Consider the following 16,276-nt stretch of genomic DNA (forward strand, 5'->3'; position numbering starts at 1 on the left):
TTGTGTGAAATCATGTTAGATTTTAAAAAAATAAAATGGGAGTATTTCAATAAATAAGACCACTGTGGTCAAATTTCAAACAATTTGTAATTGACACTCCCACCCCCCCGCAAAATTCCCTCATTCTATATGGGTTCATTTTGCAGGCAGTTTAGGTTTTGTTGCAATCATTTTAAAGAAGTCATTTGTGAAATCTTGGTTTTTTAAAAAAGTTCCTGCTGTCCCTTGCAATTTAGCACTGAACCATATGAGTTCTAAATCAGGGTTTATTTCCTTTCTGTTTTTTCTTTATTCTAGAGGGCTTATAATTTACCTAGCTGACTGAAGGGCTGAGAAATGCTACTAAAATTCCCATTTCATCTGTGGAGAAGAAAAAATTTCAACGGACTTACATTAGCATTTTGGCGTTATTTAAATTTAAAAAAAATAAACATGTTAACAGTTTTTAAAGTTTAAAATTGCTTTAAATTCTTAGTAGCTAAATTCTGCTTAGATATAATTCAAAAGGAATAATGACTATTTCAGGCCCCTATAAAGGATTGATAAGATACAAAAAAATTCTTCACAAAAAAATCAGAGGCTTTTCAACTATGAAAGGAAGGCATTCCTTGAAAATTGAGGGAGTGAAACTCTTCAGATTTTCTGATGTCTTTTAATTCTTGTGGAAATTGGTACCTCCTTCTACCAGAAGCTATTAAAGTCCAAATTCTAATATATCTTTAACTGCTAAAAAAAAAATTGCTATGAGCCATCCAATAGATTCTCCAGAAAAGTGTTAATTTCCCAATTTATGACGATTCCATTTTAGAAATTGCAGAACTGAGCAACCTGAATAAATAAATTCAGCACCCACATCTTTTTGAAAGGTAGTATTGATTTTTTAAAAATTTAGTTTGTCCTGTGCTTTTTCTCACTCCTTATATGAAGCCAAGAATGTAGCTTTGGCATTTGATATATGCATATATAACCAGGGATATTGGCCGTTCATCTTTAATTCATATTTTCTGATTTGTGTTGTTACTAGTTTGGAATGAAAAATATTCATTGTAATTCCTCATCTGTAAGGGAAAATTTTTCATACTAACATGTATGTATGATATACAGTATAGTCACATATTTATATACATGATCAAACACATTAATTTAGACTTCTGGTTGTTTAAAGCTCCCCTATTAATTGAAAAATATTAATTAACTCCTTAAAGAATGCTCTCAGGGCTGATAGACTTTTTTTTTGATACATATGCACAGGTAACATCATGGAAAGTGAACGTGTGGACTTCCAAAATGTGTTAAATATGATAAAACAGCTGCTCACAGAAGGTTTCTAACCAGACAGGTGATTGCATGGGTGTGGAGCTCCACCCGGCATGCAACGGATCGCTGTCAGCTGCGGGCACAAGTCTGTTCTTTGTGTGTATATATATATTTTATATATATATATATATATATATATACACAATATATATATATTTACATCTTTTTTTAAAAGAAAGAAGATATAGAAATGCTCTCCCAGCATGCTTTTTTTTTTTCTTTTGCAGGGGGAGTCTTGGCTAGTAATGCAGTATCCTGCCCTGTGCTCTGTTCCTCACATATGCTTGTCCCATGGCCAGAGTTTCATTTCTGTTGCTAGTTAACTCAAAAACTGAGTAAACTAAAGCAAAAGATTTTGAAAAGCGCTTCATTATGTGTGGAAGGAAAGAATCCTTTCTGCGGGTGCTTGCTCGCTTTTCCTTAACCAGCCTGAGACCCTATAAACTGCTCTGAAGGCTTCTGTCCGCTCTCCTCAACTCTCTCCATAAGAAAAAGAAAATGCTTACCCAAGGTAAATTGATACTAATTGATAGGTTTTTGGGTAAACAATTGAGAGTAAAAATAAAGCCTTCATAAAGTAGGAGTACAAGTTATTATGAAACAGAGGTATCAAAATGGAATCCCAAACCTACAAACTACTTGGAGACAAAGGCAAAAAGAAACAAAAAAATCATAAGCCTGTTCTGCCTTTCCACACGGTACCCAGAGCTCCTTAGAGGCTGCTCCAAAGGACACATTGTCTGGGATGACTGAAGAAGTGGCATCTTACCCACGAGCCGCCACAAACTGGCCATCTCCGGTTTACCGGGCTAGTTTTAAAAGCATGAGAGTCTTGGGTGGGCAAGTCGAATGTCCAAAACCCCAGTGAAAGTGTAAGTTTTCACTCGCACTCATCCTGCTTGCTTTAATTAGATTAAATGCATCTGTTTACTAAGTCCTCGTAATGTCTTGGATACCGAAGAAATTTTTAAACTATTAAAACGTCGCTAGGTTAAGAAAAGGGAAACTACACTCTCAAGTGCCCCGTCCTCGTGAGGCTGGGCTTCGGCCGAAGGCTGAGCCGGGGCATAGCAGGAAGTGGCCGGCCGCATTCCCATTAGGCAAATCTTGGGAGAAATCAGGAAAAAATAACTGTATAAGGCTGATACTATAAACATCCTGGTATAGCGAGAGCCTCCCTGGGACTTATTTTTCAAATATCTGACCGCGGGCATGGTGCGGCCCACAGGCAGAGACCAAGTTCTTCCTCTAGGAAAACTGTCCATCAGCGTCTTCCTCAACAAAGTCAATTCCCAGGCTTCCGTTTTGCTAATGTGAGCACGCTTTTTAATATTATTTACTTTGAATAATATAATGTGATAGCGAGTTGGAAAGAGACTTTAAAAACCTGAAACCTGAAAAATACCCATTAGAATTACCTGAGTGCTATTATTTTCTTTGCATAAAGCAGGGTTTGATTTTTGAATCTGCAACCAAATTATATGTAAATCCTTGCCAAGTAGAGAGAGGATAAAAAAGAGTGTGTGTTCTTGAATATTATTCTGACTCACCCAATTTCTTGTTTTACCAAATAAAAACTGGGAGGAGGAAAGAGGCATTAAATTAACTTATTACTGTGTGTGAAAGCCAGAAAAAAAAATCAGCTAATAAAAAGGTTAGCAAGCCGCTATGATTATACAATGATTTCAGGTGAAAATTACAAAGCTAATATCCTGGTATTTAGTCACTGCCTTCAGTAATGATACAGTTGCCAAATTTGTATTTGTGCCAATGGAACAAAAGTTGTAAGTGGCATAATGGAAGATAATCTCTTTTTCTTTGTGGCTTTTTTAATTCAGTGTTTTAATCCACCCATTTAATCACACAACATATATCACATTAGTTATAATATTTATAGTGTTTAGGAAAGTTATTATAAATAGATTATAGTGTGGTTGTTGGGTGTATTGGTTGTAGTATTTGTGTGTGTGTGTGTGTGTGAACATATCTCAAAGGTATGAAGCATTTCTAGAGTTTGCACTTGGGAATGGTTTTACATGAGAATAGTAACCAGATATTTATTTTCAAAATCCCCGTTTGGTTGTTACCAGGCTTGCTCATTATTTTGGAAAAACAAGATTTGGTATCAAAGGGGCCTGGTACTTACAGCGTTTAGATCTCTGCCTTCAACCCAGCCTGCGAAGCATTTCTGTTGTTTTAGAGTCCCCAGCGTTGCTAAACCACAAAATGTCTTTAATATGTTTTTTATAAAGTAGTTGAACCATACAGTAAGGATGGGGAAAGGGGGAATTTATAATGGCAGTGAGCGGTTGGGTTCTTCCTTGGCGTGGCCGGAGCGGAGGGGGCGGGGGCGTGATAGCAGGATCTGTGTGGCTTTGGGGGACTGCCCTGCACATAATCATCTCGTGGGAATGTGTCCTCTTACTCCACACGTCCTAGTCAGGGCTGGGAACTGTAATAGTGAAGGAAATTATAAAGGACAAGAGAGATTGTTTTTCTCTGCCGTATTGCTAGAACGTGGGTCCGGCATTCCCGAGTCTCAGGCTGTCCTTTTCGGAGTCCTTTTCGGAGGAAGGAGGAGTACAGAATTCCTGGGCTTCCCAAGCTGGACCCCATAGTCCTGGAAGCTGGGAGGGCCACCCTGGACCTTCCTCAGGGAAAGAGTGAAACCCACCCCCTTGAGAAATCACCCCTGCTTGGGCTCTCTCGGCTTGGTGTCAGCAGCCGTGGAAAGTGAAAGTTGGTCAGGATTTCGGTGAAAAGATTAACCAGAAAACATTTCTACTCCACTTTCTAAAACTGAATTTTCTCATGGGGGCGGGCGGGGGGGAGCTATCCCTAGCAAGAAGAGGCCACAGTAGGATTCTAACACATAGGAAAGTAATTTTGGAAGATTTCTTAATGGATCCTGTTTTTTCCCCCTCCCCAAATCGTATGTCATACGGTGGTGGCAGTGATGTGTGTGTGGGTGTGTCTAGCACAATTCAAGGCCAAGGTCATGGGGGTCTAGGGAGCCTCCAGGGTGGGTCAGTGGGCAACAGAGGCCCTGGCCGAGCTGCTCCAGCTGCCCCAGCCCAGCCTCGCCCCATGGCCAGTGCCCCTGCCTGGGCCATCCAATCCAAGGTGGAATGAAGTTTCCTGGGAAGCAGGGCACACGAGGAACTTTTGAATTTACCAATGGCATAAAAAGTATATATATTTTTATGACAACGGGCAAGTTTCAATTGGTTGACAGAAATGGCGAGATGTGACGTCAAGGGACACTGGTTAGAATGCCAAGGCCGGCTGGGGGGGGGGCGGGGAGACAGGCACAGAGAGACACTGGGATGGGGCCCAGGAGGCCTTCTTTCTCTCGGGCCCCTGTCGCGGGCATCCGGGGACAACCAGGTCCATCTGGCTCCGAGAGAGGGCATGCCCAGGCAGGGGGATGGGGTCCGAGCACAGCGACCCCGTGTCGGCGTCCCCAAGCGCCAGAAACCACTCAGGCGCTCCTGCGGAGCAGGCAGAAAAAGCAGCTGCGGCCTTCTTGTCACTCTAACCAGTGTCCGGGCCCTGGAGCCCGGCTGGTCGCGACCGCGGGAGAGGGCGCGGGAAGGAACCGCGCGGCCCGTGGGCAGCAGTGTCGTCGTCCGGCTCCAAGATAGCAAAGCTGCGGCCTAGAACTTCTCCCCGCAGCTCCTGCGCCCTGGGCCGGGGGGAGCAGGAAGTTGTTTCTGCGGGGAAGGAAGAGAGCGAGGTTGGAGCCGGGCAGCGGCTCCGGGCACGGTGCCCCCGCCCATCCCATGCCTCCCCGGGCACCGTGAGGGCCCCCCTCCACCAGGCACCTTGCGCCCCCCCATCTCTGGGCACAGTGCGCTGCCCCCCTCCACTTCACAGGATCCTCTGAACCCCGCCTCCCACCCCACTGGGCACCGCGGCCCTCCCGCAGCCGGGCGGGCGGTGTTGGGACGAGCCGCCGCGGGGTCCTCCTGGTGCGCGCCCTGCCCCGGGGGAAGCCCGCTGCCACCGTCGACCCCAAGCCCTGACCCGGAGCCTCGTCTAGAACTCCACGGCGAACACTAGCCTCGCTGGGATGAGCCCGGAGACCTGGCCGCACTCCGCGGCTCGCACGGGTCTGCGGTCAGGCCAGGGACCGTGGGTTCGCCCCGGGTCCCCAAGCCGGGCCCGAGCGTGCGCGCGCGCGCCCCGCTGCCCGCAATCATGGCAGCCGGCGTCTCGGAGCGCAGCCGCCGAGCGCGCTCCGGCAGCCGCCTCGGTGCCAGGGCGGCGGGGGCGGGCCGCGGCCGGGGCGTGCGGGCCGCCGGGCGCGAAGCAGAAGGCTGATGAGTCCTCGCGGCACGGTGCCCCCTACCCCGCGGGGGCAGGCGGCCGGGACCGCGCGGGCAGGGAGCCCCCGGGGCGGCGTGCCCGCGGGGGCGCGCACGCGGGGCTGCGGGCCCAGGCTCGGGGCCCGGGCGGCGAATCCGCTGCTCGCGCCGCCCGCCCCGCCCGCGCGCGCCGGCCCCGGGAGGAGGGTGCGCGGCGGAGGGGGGGGGGCGGCGGGGAGGGGCCGCGCCCGGTCCTCACCCGCAGCGGGCACGGCCGGGGGCCCCGGGCGGCCTTGTTGGTATTCCGGGCACAGCCGAAGCCCTGACCTCCCCGCGGAACAGGGGCGCCCGGGAGCGCGTCACGGCCGCTGCCCCCGGGCGGTCTCCTCGGGCTGCGGGGCCGTAGGCGCCTTGCTTCCCCGTCCCCTCCTCTCCAGGTCCCCCGTACCCCCTCCCCCGCCCTGATCCGGCGGCGAAGGGGTGGGCAGGGAAACGCGCTCTCTGGGACAGGTGCCAACTCCGAGACAAAAGACATAAAATAGGCGGCAACGGGGGAAGCGCGGCCGGCGCGCTCGGGCGGGGACGGAGGCGCCGCAGGGGCCGCATCCTCGGTGCCGACCCGGGAAAGTTTGGGAAGTCGCCGCGGCGGCTTCGCAGCGGCGGGGGACACACGGGCCGGGCCGCCCTCCGCGCCGCGCTCGCCCTCTCCGCGCCGCTGCTGAATAATTCATGGCGCGGCCGCCGGCCATTAGCATGCACCGGGCGCGCGGCGCGTCTGTGCCCAGCCGCCGCCGCCGCATTCGGCGCCCCGGCCGCACTAGACGAGCGGCCGCGCGGAGGCCGGGCCCGCGTTGTCCCCGCGCTCGCCCGCCGGTCCGCCGGCCCGGCGGCTTTCATTGTGCCCCGGGCCCGCGCCGCCCGGCCGTCCGGTGACCGTCCGCACCCCGCAGCGCGCCCGACGGCCCGGCGCTGGAAGTTCGGGCCCGCGGAGCCCGGCCGCCAGCCCCGGGATGCACGTGAACTTGGAGAAAGTCGCGGGGCGCGCCGGCGCGGACCTCCGCTGCAGGGCGTGGGCGTCCCCGGCCCCGCGCGCTTTCGTTTTCGTCCGGGACAAAGGTCCCTCGCGGCGCAGGTCGCGGACGTGGAGATCGTGTCCTGCGGGCCACTCTGCGGGGAGGTCCGGTCGTTCAACACAGGGAAGCCGGAGCCAGGAGAAGTGGAGCAGCGCGGTCCGAGGCGCGGTGCGGGACCAGGGGAGTGGGGCCTGGCCGTGCGCTTCGCCCGCGCCGTCCCGGAGCTGTCCCACCCTGCCAAGAGTTGTGGGAGATGGCACCGCTTTGCTCTCTGCCCCTTCGCCGCGTGAAGGAGAGAATCACTTGGAACCCACGACTCAGACCGATGGCCGAGGGCCTGTGCAGCCGTGGGCACGATAGCGCAACGCCGGCTGCGTCCGGGCGCGTCCCTCCGGCAAGGGCAGAGCGCCCCTGTCTCGATTGGGTTCACTCTCGATTCTTGAGGCCGGTAAGTGCATTTCTCACTTTCGCTACTTAGTGAATATTTAAATATTAATGAAGGGATTTCTAAGAAGAGCCCTTCTGTAGGGCAGGCCTTCCACAGACCAGGGGACCCGGGAAGGAGGTTGTTCTTGAACCTGAAGCCGCACCAGCTTGCAAGAACTCCATGGCCGTCATTAAAATTCTGGAACTTGGAATTTGTGAAATACAGCTTCCGATCTCAGGTGTGTGCCGGCCATTTGCCAGAGAGAATTTTGTTGAACACATAAAATACCGTTAGCAGGCATCTTACGTAGAATAGAAGGAAAAGAGAACACATCTGTTTTTAGATTAGATGTGTTCGGAAAGGTTAATTGGAAGCTACAGTCCAGCAGTGCTTCTTATTTTTTTCTGCTGGTCAGGCATTTATGGAGAGCTGGTTTAGGGCGGCCCTCGGTCAAGCACTGGCCGATTGGGCCGGTGGAGTGAAAGCCCTGTGCGTGGAAGCTGCTGTTTATGGTGGCATAAAACGAAAAACAACTCATAACTTTTCATAATAAATCCCCCTTTATAGGTGGGTCACATACGGGCCCAGCCGGCAGCCCTGGGGAATTTGTGGGGAGCAAGAAAGGGGGTGGAGGAATGCACATTGGCCGTAATTACAGGGTTTTAAGGTAACACTGAAATTAATTTCTTCAGAGTTGGGCTTCAGAGGCCAAGGCAGTCTCTGCACGCCAGCACTATGTTCATTTTATTTTAGTTTGTTGGTTCTAGCTATTTGGGATTTTCAAATGCTTGTTTGTACTTGCGTGTACCTATCCTGTTAAAATGAAACCTGTAACTGGGGGGGATTAACCCGGTTTTTGATATGGTCATATCGCAGGTGTGATTTCCCCTTTACTCTCCCCCATCTTATTGATGTGGTTTGGACAACCTTGCTGGGTGCCTTGACCACAAAATAATGGGGAGGGGGGCCTGTTTCCATAACACCCCGGAGTGTGAGCTGGCACTCGGAGGCTGTGTTTCCGGGAACGTGGACAGAGGCCTGAGTAGCCCAGGCCTGCCTCATGCCTCCCTCTCTCCGGGCTGCCTGGTTTCCAGATCTGAGGGGAGAACCCAGAGGGACAAGGAGACCACTTCAATAAGGTCTTGCCCACCTGGCACCGAGGCTGAAAGTTTGCTTCGTACTGTAGAGCTATCCTCGCCATCTTTTTTTGCTAGGCCATCCTCTGCTCCCTCGGTCCCCTGTTTTACATTTGTATTTATGACTTTATCAGAGGCAGCTAGCAGACATGAAACCCGGGGGTGGGACATTGGGGAGTGATCTCAGAAACCGGGGCGCAGCTGCGGAAGGCATGCCAGTTCGGACGCGAGCTGCTGCTTGCCATGGCATTGGCGGTGACGGGTTAGTAATTACGGAAAGCCCAGCTTCTGTCGGGGCCTTGCCTGTAAAATGCGGGAGACGTTTTCCCAGGTCCACAGATGACCCGTAACATAGCACACGATGGGCAGGGATGGTGTGGCGTTCTGCTCAGACTGTCGGGAATCCCCCAGGATTAAAACAGACCCCGAAACAAGGGGCATGGGTTGCTCCCTCTCCGCGGGCCTACGGGCCACACGCTGGGAGCTGGGCAAGGCCTGAGCATCCGAGGGCCACTCAGTGGGGGGTTGCTGTTCGTCACAGCTCCAGAGGTCCATCGCCTGCCCCGTGTGTGCCCCGGGCAAAGGGAATGTGATGGGGCTGAGAGTCCACTGCCAACATCGGGGCCTGCCCCGCAGACAGAGGCCCTGCCTCGGCACCAAGCCATCCTGTCCTGCCGTCGTCCTGTCCTTAGAGCCAGCCCAGTTCCACTGGAGACTCCCAGTGGAGACCCGGGTCCCGCCAGGGGCTTCTTACTATGTAGGGATGTCTCACCCGGATAAAAATGTATTTTTGAGGACGAGGACACGAGACGAGGTTCGGAAAACGAAACTGGCGCATGTCTGGTTTTTGTCACTCTGGATTTAAGGGAAAGAATGTGCTAAGCAGGGGACAGGGTCTTGTGGACCGGGGCGGGCTGGCGGGAGGACGGCCTTCGTGTTCTTGCTTTTGTTTTCAACCAGGGCCGGGCCCTGCGTGGCCCCTGGCCTGCACTGGGGCCTTGCCGTGCCCCACCTCTGGCCACTTGAGGCCCCCGATTCTGGCCTGGGCGTCTCCAGGGTGTGGGTGAAGCTGGCTGCCCAGGTCTCACACGCCGCCTGAACAGGTGCAGACAACATCTTGCTTGGCTCCACGGAAACAGCAGGGAGCTTTGCGGCGGGGCTGCTTTCGGGTCCCTGTGGCCACCGTGGATGACGCCGTGCACGGGTCTCACTTGCTCACATTCTCACCCCGGCGTGGACAAGGCCTGACTGGAAGGCAGAAGGTGGGGCCCAGGGAGGGGCCAGAGGGCTTTGCCCACCCTGACGGTCACCCTGCCTGGGTGGGTGCTCCTTGGTGTCCGGGGAAACCGACATGTGCCCCAAGCGAGGGATGGTGCTCGGGAAGGGAAGGAGGCCCCAGAGGCCTGGCAGGAAAACATCTTAAAAGCATCACACCTGGCTGTTGTCGGGCTGGGAGGGTGTATCTGCATGTCTGGGGAGAACAGAGAATGCCCTTGCGGAAATCCCGTGAAGGGGGGCTGTCCTAGCTCACGTCCAGGCAGCTCCCATCCGGCCCCCACCCCAGGCTCACCATGAGACCCTGGACAAGTGGCATCACCTCCCGGGACTGCACCCCAAGCTCTAGAGCAAAACTAAGAATCCCAACCTCAGAGGGTGATTCGGAAGGTTCAGACAACATTATTTCCACAGACCACGGTTCCTGGCACGTGGCAGGGACGTCATAAATGGCTGTTGTAATTGTTTTCGTTGTAAATAGTAATTGCCATTTTTATTGCTAGTTATTATTATATTTTTGAGTTTCTTAGAAGCAGGGAACCTAGTTTTGGTTTCATTACGAAGGACACCTGAGAGTTTACCATCCCCCCCCCCCCAGGTGGTAGCGAAAGTGAACCTTGATCTTTTCAACACAGAGTGTCAGGAACTTGCAAAGCCAGGGCTTCCCTTATCCCAGGGACTTGGCTTAGGGACGTGCTTACGGAGGAGGTGCCCCTTCCTCGGCACCTAGGAAGTCGAGACCTCCCCAATGATGGCACCCGAGGAGCCCACCTGGGCGCTGGCCCCAGGGGGCTGACCAGGGCAAGACAAGGGCAAGACGTCGTGACTCAGGGGTCCAGAGTGGCCCACCCCAGCCGCCAGCCTCCTTGCGGGCAATGCAGGTAGCAGTTGGATGGGAGGGTTTCACCACTCTGACGAGCTAATTGTTCTTTGGCCCCATACAAGCGAACGTTTACCAAAACGCTTGCTGTGGGAGAATTTTCTCTCTTAGCTGATCATCCAGGAAGACCCAGCAAGATTGCCCTTTCTCAAAACATCTTGTTGGAACAAGAAAGAACCACAGATGGCACCAGCCATGCTTTCTGATGTTATGGAGCTGAGGAGGGAGAAAAAGCAACAATTGTCTCTGGGCAAAGACAATGGACCTTTTATATGAAATATTTATTTTCAGGGCTGACCAGTGTCCCGTTGGCTGGGCCAGTGGAGGGCCAGTGTCTGAGCATCACAGGTCCTGAGAACTCAGTCAGGGATGAGATTTACAGAAAAGGAAAAAAAGAAAGTCCCCTGACCTGTGGTTCTTGGGAAATTTCAGTGGGAATGTCTGGCTTTTTTTTTTTTTTTTTTTTAATCGAGTGGAGTTTAAACTTTCACAAGTTTATTTTTTCTTTCTCTGTGATTTCTTCTGCAAGGCCACAGGGGCATGTTGGCAAGCATTGGAAAGGTAGCCAGGTTTTGGATCGTGGGCTGGATGGAACCTCCCTCGGGCCAGACCTGGTCGGTCTTTGTCTGCTGGGAGATGGCAGAATGGAAGTGAGACAAACTCACTTTGTCGGAGTTTAAGAAGAGGAAGGGTCTGTCCCCGGGGGGTGGGGGGAAAGCCACCAAGAGCAATTGGGGACAATATTTGTGATTCTCTGGTGTCCTTCACTCCTCCCCTAATCCTGTTCTCCGATGAACTTGGGATCTGGCCTGACTTGGCGAAGCCACACATGGTCTCTCGAACACCCTTCTAGCTGGACAAGCCTGGCGGCCCAGAGTTGAGCCGGATGGACATTTTCTGAAGAAATAGAAGGAACAGGATTTTACTCTGAGGTCCTCTTAGGAGCCACCTCCATCTTCCCCGCTCTGTGGCTGCTGGTGGTGCTAGAGCTGCCGACCCTGGCTTCTGCCGACCCTGGCTGCTGACCCAAGGTCCAGCTTCAGTGCAGCCAGGAAGGCGCCCTGGGAAGCAAGGCCTGGATCCCAGGCTCACGTTAGGGACTCCGGGAGGAACTGATCAGGCTGGGGCTCGTGATGGAAACATCGGAGAATCAGTCTTTCTGGCGTTGGGAAGGCCGTGGCGGACAATCGGCCGAGACCCCCCCACCAGCTTAGGGGGTCCTCAGACTGGTAGGTGGAGGACAGAAGAGGGAGTGGCCCCGATCAGGGTGGACGAAGACGGGCCCCTCCCTGTCAGGCTTCCCCTTTACCCCAAAGACTTTGTTGGCAAATTATAATATCTGGCTTCAAAAATAAGGTTTTGTTTTTTAAATTGCTGTTGCATCTTTAAAAAAACAAAAATCCTGGAACCTCTTAGCTGTGGTCTGTTTCACCTTCTGCATTAACCCCCCCCCCAAAAAAATGCTATGGAGAGAGTTCTCTTTGGGGGGTAACCGTAACAGTCTCTGAGGCCACGAGTAGAGTTGGTAAAATTGAAATGGAAAAGACTGAAATCTCCTGACATGAGGCAGAACAACCGTAAAACACAAGCTTTTATTTACTGGGTTTTTTGTTTGTTTGTTTGTTTGAATGGAGAGGGGTTTGAAAGTAAAATGCTGCAAAGTCTCACTGTGAAATTTTGACGGGAAACTTGTTTCAGTCCGTATTCAGGAGTCTTGCCTTTAGGGATGGCTCAGAATCCGTGTGGATGGATAAATCGGGCACCTCTGCAAACGGCCAGCCAGGCCCACTGTTGAATCAGTGGCTAAGAGGTTTTCTGAGTAGATATATGACCCCAGAGGTGATGGTTATTATTGCTGAATGAGCTTGGTAGTTGTGGTGAGAAAATGTGTGCATGGGACGTACAAAGTAAAGGCCAAATTTTCTTTTTCTGTTTTTGGAGTAATAGAATTTCCCCTTAAGATGAAAAACAAGAATGTTGTCCCTGTTGCCCCGGTTTCTAAAGGCAGGGCTGGGTTTTTCTGTGAATCGCCCTTCCTTTAATTCTAGGATTTCAGATGGTTAGGAAGAGCATTTAGCTGAAATATTTACCTGCTGATTTGGGGCTCTTAAATCTAGATTCGTCTTTCATGTGTTTAAGAGCGATATTTACATTCAAATCAGCCTTTTATAATTACATTTTAAATTATAATGAAATGATGGAGCCGGGGCTTCAGTCTTCCATATGTTTTAACAGTAAGAGACGCCCTGGTGGGTTGCATATCACATCACCAGCCCTGGGCTCCGAGCAGGCATGAACAGGCACCAGACACGCAGGTGCCGGCCTGCAGGGCCACATGTGTGTCCTGAGGACGTCAGGGTCCATGAGTGTCACCTGCGGAGCCCTCCCCGCCCTGCCAGGAGGAGAAGGGCTTGTGGATGGGGATTCTGGCCCCGGCACTGTGGCGTGGCTGCCAAACCTCACAGCATGCAGTGCATCCGAGAAGGGCCTGGTCTGGGCCTGGCTGCCCCTCCGCCCTGGCTGATGTCTTGTGTCCCGGACCCCACGCTGGCCCGCAGGCCTTGGGGCGGAGGCCTTTATCTCCTGGGCAGCCAGCTGGGCACAGCAGCGGCCACTTCTGGTCGTGGTGATAGTGTGTGGTGTGTGTGTGTGTGTGTGTGTGTGTGTGAGTGTGTGTGTGTGTGTCGGGGAGGCCGGGTGAGAGAGGGTGCCCACCTCCTCCTTTCAGGGCGGCCCCCAAACAGCCCCGCAGTTTTCAGTGGCTTTCCCCATGGATCATGGGGGGCCCTCTCCTCCCGGGGCCAGGCTGTTGGCAGCCGTGCCAAGCCATTCCTGGAATGGAATTCCCAGCGTTCCTGGTCGGGCGCGTGGCATCGGAATCCTACCTGCTTTGTCTCTGGCATCAGCTGGTGAGCTAGTCACGTGGCCGCGTGCGTGAGACCAGAGCCCGAAGATCAGAGGGCTCCTCCTGGCCTCTTCCTTCTTGCTTCCCCCCCCCCACCCCCCGGCCTTGTGCTTTGGGTATGGCCGTCTCTGCACAGGCATAAAGCAGTATTAAAATAAAACGTACTCCAGGCAGCCGGGGCGCGGGGGGAGCTCCCAGCCACAGAAAGGCCCATAAGCCGGGGAGCAACCCAGGGCCCACGAGCGAACTCTGGCCTCGGCGGCCCAGCCTCGGTCACTCCACGCGGTCCCTTCCACCCCCAGAGCTGGCCCTGCCTGCCCGGTGACCCTGCCCACACTGGCAGCCTTGTGGCTCACCCTGCACAGGGACGGCCAGGCGGTCATCGCCTCCGCTCCTGGCCACAGAAAGGGCCGATGGAGAGACCTGGGCAGGCTGGCCAAGCGGCCACGGCCCGTGCCTGCAGGAGAGGGCCGCCGGGTCCGATAAATCTCCAAGTGAGAGTGCCTGGGTTAGAACCTCAAGCCCAGTGACCCAGGCCAGGCACGGGTCACCTTTCCTCGCTGTGGTGGAGGATTTGCCTCGGTGAAACTGGCGGATTTGTGACGGTCTGAATGGGGTGTGGTGATGGGCCTGGAGCCCGACCCTGGGCCCCTCGCCGCGGCCTGGCTGTGTGCATTTTTCATTGTGTCATCACAGCAGCCCTGAGTTGCTGGAGCTGAGACCCCTGTCCCGTGTACTCATGGGGAAACTGAGGCCGGGAGAGGTGGCGTGGCTTGCCCGGGGTTAGGTGGCCACTTGGACCCAAGGCTGGGTTCAAGCTAGTGGTCCGGCTCTCGAGCCTGACGGCATAACCTCCCAGGGCATCGGCTAGAGTGGGCTCGCTCCAGGGGATCCTGGGGAGCACAGCCGGGGTGCTGGCTGCCGCCTGCCCCTCGGCCGGGCCCAGCGTGGGAACAATGTGGCCTCTATCCCTGGAGCAGCCCAGCCAGGCAGGCGGCTCGCAACATGGCGCCCAGGGCCGCGCCGCCTGTCCACGGGGAGGGCTGGCGCCCGGGCCCGGGCCGGCTCCCGGCGTCCTCCTCAGGCCGGCCGCTGAGTGGCCAGACGCTCCTGCTGCCCCCTCCCTCTCCCGCTTGGCCAGCCGCCCCCCCCCCCCCGGTGGTGGGTTTCGGGGTCCGGCCCACCCGCCTCTGCCACGTCTGCCATCCTCCCGGCACCCATGAGCATCTTTCAAAAATTCCCGGTGGGCGGGGCTGAGCCGTAGCGGCCGCCTCTGGCCCCCCCTCCCCGGGCAGCCAGTGCCAGATGAGAGCAGGAGACAAAAGTAGCATTTTCCTCGTCCTCCTGGGCTGGCAGCGGGGCCTCCCCAGCACCACTTGGCTCTGGCAGCCCTGCCTCTGGGTGCCGGGGTGGCCGAGGCCCAGGCCGCGCCGGCCAGGACCGAGGAACCGATGGACGATGGTGGCCAGAGACCAGGCGCCTGAGGGCCTGTTGGACGGGGGCTGGCACCTGGGCACGGCCTGCTGGCCAGCAGCCCCTGCCCTCCTCTTCTTGCCACGGTGACCAGCCGGCCGGGTGAGGGACACCGTTTTCACTTCCTTGCTTTTGAGAACCTCCTCATCCTGCACCTCGGGTAAGTCTCCTTCTTCCCTTCTCTTGTGCTGGAGATAAGCCGAGGGCTCTGCCATCTTGTGCTCAGTGCCTGTTACGTTTCCTTCCCTCTAATTGGTTATCCGAAATTCAAAATTCTATTTCAGACCGCCCCCAGCCCCCCACATCTTCAGTGAAGTGAGCCCTTCCAAAAACTGCAGGGAAAATGCAGCAGCCAGACCCATTTATTTTTAAGATCCAAAGCTATAGGCTTTAGAAATCACAATAAAAATGAATGTTTGTTATTTCACAGTAGCTGCATGTTCAATTATAATTTGAACAAATGTTTCAGGAGGCATTAATAGGCACGGCCTACTCTCTCGTGCTCAGTTATGTCGGTTTTTTGGGGGGTGGTCTTATCATCACCATCGTTATTATGATTTTAATTTTTGGCGACGCCAGGAGTGGCGGAGGGAAAAACACCAGAAACATCCATGCTCCTCCCAGCAAACTCCTCGGCAGGCAGGGCCAGGCTGGCACACGGGAGGGTGGATTCTGCTTTGAGAAACAGAGGCCCTTTCATTTTGTCCGGCATCTTTAATGCTGCCATGTCCACAGTTGAGCGATCCAGTTTCTTTCTCCCTTTTATTTTATTTTATTTTTTGGGAGGGAGGGGGGATAAAAGGAAGCTCTTTTCAGCTCTCAGCTTAGTGTGGGGAAAATCTTTTAGGTTGTTTTGGGCTTTGTATTTTAAGCACTTATTTAAGCCCGGTTCCTAACCACCCTGCCCACAGACGGCTTCTGGGGTGCGTGTGGGCACGTCCACCAGACCAACCCTCGGGGGCCCTGAGTGGTCCCAGGGCCTTCCTGTGCCCTGATCTCATCCTGGTTTCGCATTTGCAGAGCTGTGGCCCAAGACATCCTGACCATCCAGGGCCTGAACCGTGGCCAGCGGGGCAGGGAGTAGAGTCCCTTGAAGACCTTTGGGTCCCTGGGCCACGCCACCACTGCCGTCTGGGAGCTGGGTTCTGTGGCTGCCAGAGTTTCTCTGTTGGTCCCAGAACCTTTGCATTTAAAAGGTGGGCTTTGCAGGGTTCGGCTCGAGTTCACCTCCACCCTCTGGCAGGCTGACAAAAGCACCGCAGACACGGCCCGGTTTCCCCACGTTTGAGGGTAGCAGCCAGGGTCTTGATTTATGGAAAATGGAAAATCAGGCCCCGAAAGTTCTGAATTGCAACTAAGAGGAAAATTCCCACGTGAATACGTTTTTGTTTTCCTGATTCGGAGGCATTGGGGTCCTGTTTGTGCAGGCCTGAGCAGCTGGCTGGAGCAGACATCACCAAATACTGAGACTGAGCTCAGCGCG

General features: G+C 54.1%; 1 protein-coding gene and 1 long non-coding RNA gene across 2 annotated transcripts in view; one reads left to right on the forward strand and one right to left on the reverse strand.

Annotated features, from left to right (window-relative positions):
* Positions 1–3,272: 3,272 nt before the first annotated feature.
* LOC115802358 (uncharacterized) lies at positions 3,273–5,868 on the reverse strand. Its single transcript, XR_004022818.2, has 2 exons — positions 5,344–5,868; positions 3,273–5,030 (listed from the first exon to the last, which is right to left on the reverse strand). It is a non-coding gene; the product is annotated as an uncharacterized LOC115802358 (long non-coding RNA).
* Positions 5,869–6,353: 485 nt separating this feature from the next.
* LOC115802357 (uncharacterized) overlaps positions 6,354–16,276 on the forward strand; it is a 36,432-nt gene continuing 26,509 nt past the window's right edge. The window contains 3 exon segments of the mRNA XM_089921603.1: positions 6,354–6,401; positions 6,446–7,021; positions 7,023–7,145. Of these exon segments, the coding sequence (XP_089777729.1) occupies positions 6,354–6,401; positions 6,446–7,021; positions 7,023–7,145 (747 nt within the window).

Source organism: Delphinapterus leucas, chromosome 11 (genome assembly GCF_059928025.1).
Source record: "Delphinapterus leucas isolate spDelLeu-1000000601 "Yukka" chromosome 11, BTC_Dleu_Yukka2, whole genome shotgun sequence".
Taxonomy (NCBI): Eukaryota; Metazoa; Chordata; class Mammalia; order Artiodactyla; family Monodontidae; genus Delphinapterus; species Delphinapterus leucas.